The 5,864-nt window shown below is 32.5% G+C and overlaps 1 protein-coding gene across 1 annotated transcript; it reads left to right on the plus strand.

The window, feature by feature from the left end:
- The first annotated feature begins 233 nt into the window (after window positions 1-233).
- LOC123668497 lies at window positions 234-1,998 on the plus strand. Its single transcript, XM_045602231.1, has 3 exons — window positions 234-268; window positions 560-761; window positions 1,753-1,998. Exons 1-3 carry the CDS (start codon window positions 234-236, stop codon window positions 1,996-1,998), a joined length of 483 nt encoding a protein of 160 aa, XP_045458187.1.
- The last annotated feature ends 3,866 nt before the right edge of the window (window positions 1,999-5,864 follow it).

Here is a 5,864-nt window from a genome sequence, read left to right on the forward strand (position 1 = left end):
TGTCTTTAATACATACATATCTCTCATACTCATTTGTTCAACAAACTGGCTAGTAAAATAACTGACAGGTAGTATTTTTTTTTAATGTATCTTCATCAAAATATTTATTTGCAAAATTTATAAGTGACAAAAGCGTAGGTACGTGAATTACACAATAGTTTTATTAAGTAATGTTACTATATGAAGAGAAAATATCCATAAACATCAAAATAGACTAAAAAAGTTGTATTATAATGGCTGACCAATATTCAAAGAAATTAGCAAAAGTGTAAGTAAGCATAATATGTAAAAATGGCTGCTGCGTCTTATCAAAGGATATTTTCATTTTCATCTGCGAAATCCTTAAAATCCAATAAAAACACATTTCGGTTACCTTTCCCGTATTCAGACAACTCTACATATCTTTCTCTACATTAGAATTTTTGACAGTTGATAATTTAAACAACCAGGCATTAAATTCATATAATAAAACACATATCAGAAACTTTTATAACCATAACAAATTCATTAACATTAAATTGAAAAAAAGTTCTGTAGCGTTACCTATGCTTCTTTTCAGACCTTTAGCCAAGCCAGGCTTCGATTCCTTAGGCATATCGGCACCTGTGCTAGTACAAATGAATCCCGAGGGCAAATGGGAGAATTGTAAACCAGGTAACATGGACGAAGAGAAGCTAAAGGCAGTTGTTACACATTTGGTTAATTCGAAAACAATTTCTGCCGCGCAAAGTTATTGCTGTCAATGTGCAGCTGAAAGTCAGGTTATAAAAAATATTTACTGTTCTGGTTACTATATTTATAAGAATAAGAGATGTTTGGCTTATAAGAAGGGAGGAATATTTGACTTTTAAAATAAACTCAAATACAATGAATAATAATTTTATAACTAGCTGGACACCGCGGGTTAAACCGCTTTAATTTGAGGAAAAATGGACTAAAATATTTTAAAACCATTACTGTGCAACTTACATAGCCACGCGGCACGACTCGCCGTCGGCGTCATTTCATTTGCTTTCACGTTATCTCCTAAATTATGCGACCAAATTAAATTCTTTAAAAGACAAAGTTTATCTTTATAAAACTGCCTTGTGACTTGTTGGTTAATAATAACGCATTAAAATTACCTTTCAATTTTTTATGATCATTAATTAATTGCCGAGTTATTTTAAAACTATGATATTTTCTAAGACGAATTTTTGAAGTGAAACTTCCTTAGGAAAGGGAAAAAAATTAAAAAGCTTTAGACTTAAAAATTTGTTTGCAAAAGAAGTTTCACTTCTGACATGTGTACTTTGTACGCACGCACTATTTTTTCAGAAAGCAGTACTTGTAACGAATAATGTATTTATTTGGATAAGGATTGATATCATGTCTATAAAACCACCTTCGCAAAAATGCAAAAATGCATTAATATAGAATAAACTTGATTACTTTAGAAAAGGTTCTAGTGAGTCAACCTTAAAAGATAGACATGCTATCGCGGATTTTCCGGCAGATATTTTAATGTGCGATCAACTTCGTCATATCTACATAATGTTTAGGTAACTTTAACCGTTTATGCAGCGCACGCAACGGAAGCTCTCAAAAAAGAATATTTTTTTAACCGGCATCAAAAAAGGATGAGGTTACTCTATTCGACAGTATAGATTATTTTAGCAGATAGTTCCTGAGATTTTGAACGCGTTTAAACATACAAACAAAAAAAAAACTTTTCAGCTCTATAATATTAGTATAGATTACGTATGTTTTTAGAAAGAAAGTGGAAAATCAAACTATGTACCAGTTATCATGATGCCTATCTATCCTGCTGACCAGTGCCCTTTCGACTTAGAATGTGAAATACAAAAAATGAAAGAAACTGAACAGAAGTCTACAAAGCAAACTGTAGCTAAAGAACAAGAAAAAGATGTAGAAAAAGATAAGGATAAAAAGAAACTTAAAAAACGGACTTTTGTACTACAGCGATTGACAGATTTTGATTTATTATCTCAATGGTAAAAAGTGACTTAAAATTTTTGTTTTATAAATTGACAATAATGTTTGATTTTTATTTGTGAACTTTAAATTGGTAAACGTGAAACTGTGTCTTTCATTTGAATAAGTACCTATCTATCTAGAAAATATTATAGTAAGCCATAAAATTAATCAATCGATGACGTATGGAAAGTAGTACAAAGCATAAAAAAAGAAAAAAAATAATAATATATTGGTGGAAAAGAAAATATTGGTAAAATAATTAGGAACGTATGAACCACAATTTGAGGAACATCTTAAAGTTTATTTTAACATAACCGAAATTCTTTCATGACAACAAAAAATTTAAAAAATATTCCAAAAAAACATAACGCAAAAGTATTCGTCTACCCTCGTCACTCACGCAAAATAGTTCGTCTACCACTTAGTTGCGTCGCCTTTGCTCTCAATGACAGCTTTAATGCGAAGAGGCATGGTTGCAATCACTACTACTACTACGAAGTCCAATTTAAATGATCACGAGCAAACTTCAACCTCTTTTTCTTTTGTACAGCAGTCAACAGTGGTTTCTCCTTAGCGGTGTAAAATCGGTAACCCATTCTTTTTTCGACTCTTTTACAAGTATCAACTGAGACGTCTTTGTGAATCATGTCCTTCCATTGCACCGTGAGTTCTCCAGCTCGAGTACGACGATTATTTTTGATAATTTTCTTCACGATTCTGTTTTTTGCTGCACTTGTGATGCGTGGTCGACCAGTTTTCTTCAAACAAGAAGTCGTTCTATTCTTTTTATAGTGCTGAATGATAGATTGGACCGTAGACCTGGGAAGTATCAAGTCTTTAGATATTTGGTAACTTGATTTGCCAGCATCGACTCCACAAACTATTCGCTTTCGAAGCTCTTCACACACGGGTTGCCTCGACCAGTTGTTGTTTGAATACAAATGAAAAAAACTGAAATTTTTAGAATTTATACTAACTCACTTGACAAATGACACAGAATTACTTTTACAAATTTAAATTATTCAACATAATTGTTTTTTTTTTATACCACTAGGTCTACAAACAAGCGTACGGCTCACCTGATGGTAAGAGATTACCATAGCTTATAGACGCCTGCCAACACCAGAAGCATCGCAAGCGTGTTGCCGAGCCAATCTGATCCCAATCCCCCAGGAGTTCTGCTCACCTCACTCACCAACAGGAACACAATACTGCTTGAAAACAGTGTTATTTAGCTGTGATCTTCTTTAAGGTCGAGGTACTACCCCAGTCGGGCTGATCCATATTTTTAGCAGGAAATTTCTGCTGTGCCCTACCATTGTACAAAGAAGTAATAATCACCGATTGACGAACTCTTTTGCATCGATTAACAATTAGACGAACTATTTTGCTTATAACTTCTTCGAATTTAAAAGAGGATATGTATAAATTTAAAAAGCTAAAATAGTTTATTGGTTCATAATTAAAAAATGGCATAAGGAACGAGACATGCGATAGTAGAACAGGTTAATATTTTATATAGATAATTTTATATACAAAAATAATGAAGTTAGAAAGAACCGATCAGTACCATTAGCCACTAATACTACTAGCACACTAGCAGGAAAATACGCGTTTCCTGTTTTGATTTGTGAATTCACGGATTTTCTCATTACTACTGATTTACATACCAAGATTACCAAGTTTTTTTTTTATTTATTTATAGTTTGTCCATTTTACTAAAAAAATTGACAACTCGACGACTGATAAGTGATGTCCTAAAGGACGTAGAAATGGATATCGCTAACTTTTTCTTTTTTAGTTTAAATCTAATATATTATTAAAACATTCTCGTAAAATATAATATAATATATATATATATATATATATATATTTTTTTTTTCATTCTTTTTTTGTTGAAAAGGAGATATCCCTAATTTGGTACCATGATAAGGAAACCAGGATCTGATGATGGGATCCCAGAGAAATCGAGGGAAACTCTAAAATTCGCATAACTTTTTACTGGGTGTACCGAAATTAATAATTTTTAATTTAATCGAAAGCCGATGATTATCATGTGGTCACATTTAAGTTTCATCGAGATCTGATTACAACTTTTGGAGTAATCTTTGATAATGCGTATTTACTTGACTATTTTTTCGTCTATCTACGTTGTATTTCTTGTCGATATAATTGAAGTCGGTTTTTCTTCGTTTGCCTGCAAACACAATTATTACGTCTTATACTAAGAAGAAAATTACCAGGTAATCTCAAGGCTGACTAACTTTCCACGTAGATACAACCAGCTGATGTTAATTTTAATTCATAGTAACATATAAACTATCACCAGCAGGCCTAGCATGCGCGCCACGACAAAATTTTGTCTACCCCTTTTCTCGTATTATCTCTCTATGTCTACAGTAGCTAACATGCGTGCACGCGATACTCTTCTCGTTACGTCAATGAAGAGATAATCATTAAATTTTAGTGATCTGTGATATTTATCTCTACGGAAGCTAACATGACATCGTAATTTTGTCGAATTTTGTCGTTTTAGGAAGAGAAACTTCTCGTTTTCAATGTTATCGACGAGAAAGACGATAAATAAAAAATAAATAAAACCGGGTGCCTATTTTTTGTATACCATGGCGTTTCCCTATTATAATTATATAATTTCGGTATACGAAGAGCGGGAAATGCGAAAAGTCGAGTGAAGTGTGCCATATAATGACACAAAAAACGTATTTGCGCCCTGTTGCTTCTTATTCTAAATAATAATAATAATAATAATACTTTATTTCAGACCAAAGTATAAGTCCATATTGGGTTAGTACAACAAGACAAGACAACATTCAGAATAAAAAACAAAACAAAATTATATCAAAAAAATCAATAAGTAAAAATAAAATTAAATAGAATAAAAGTATAATCAATAATCAAAAAAAAAAATTCAAAAATTCAAAAAATTTTAAAAATAAAAAAAAAAAAAAAAACAATGCGTGATAGAATTACAATTATCTAATGTGCGACAAGATATAAATAAAGCACAACACGAGCATATTGTTTTACATATATAATTAAATTCATTTACTTACGCCGTTTTATTTTCCATATTAGATTTTTTAAATTAGATATACACTTTTTATCTTAGCCAAAAGGCCGAGAACATTGTTAAATAAAACATGTGTCACTCGTTTGAAATTATACAAACGTTGGCTCATCCCGGTTTGGCACGATTGTTCAATAACCTTGTAAATTCAACTTTACGACATAAGAAATAAGAATGATATTCAGTTGTGATTATGGTTGATAATGTTTCTCTACTCGACAAGGCGAAGTCTTCGGAAGAGAATTTTGTCTCTCGTAGTGCGCATGTTAGGGTAATCGAGAAAATACTCGATGTAGACATTATCTCTCTCTCTCGTCAAGAGATATCTCGTTGTATGCATGCTAGGCCGGCAGGTTAATTTTTAGTTGAGAGAAAATTATAGAAAATATTTTTTTTCATGATTAAACAGCCAGCTGACGTATACTCTACCATGTTATGGCTGTAGAGAAAGTGATTCGCAAAAATCAACCCAGCAACATTTTTTCTTTTTCGACACTAATCTCTTCAATTTTGCGTCTCGCTTCAGCCTGTAATATCCCACTGTTGGGCATAGGCCTCTTTCCCCGTCTAGGAGAAGGATCAGAGCTTAATCCACCACGCTGCTCCAATGCGGGTTGGCGTTTTTTGCGTCTAACCATTTATAAACTAACATGGACACAGAATACATAGACTCTGCCTGTGTTCTTTGTTTAGATACACGAATGCATACCTCATCGCATTAGGGAGTAAAAAACACCTGTTTTTTGGGAAAATGTTTTTAAGGAAAATGAAAATCGGCAGCAGTTGTAAGAACATTAAC

Source organism: Melitaea cinxia, chromosome Z (assembly GCF_905220565.1).
Source record: "Melitaea cinxia chromosome Z, ilMelCinx1.1, whole genome shotgun sequence".
In the NCBI taxonomy this organism is placed as follows: Eukaryota; Metazoa; Arthropoda; class Insecta; order Lepidoptera; family Nymphalidae; genus Melitaea; species Melitaea cinxia.

Coding starts and splice junctions, on each gene's coding strand:
- LOC123668497 (XM_045602231.1), top strand. CDS start 234: ATGGCTGACCAATATTCAAAGAAATTAGCAAAAGT. Junction 269..559: donor TCAAAGAAATTAGCAAAAGT/GTAAGTAAGCAT, acceptor GCTTCTTTTCAG/ACCTTTAGCCAAGCCAGGCT. Junction 762..1,752: donor AATGTGCAGCTGAAAGTCAG/GTTATAAAAAAT, acceptor GTATGTTTTTAG/AAAGAAAGTGGAAAATCAAA.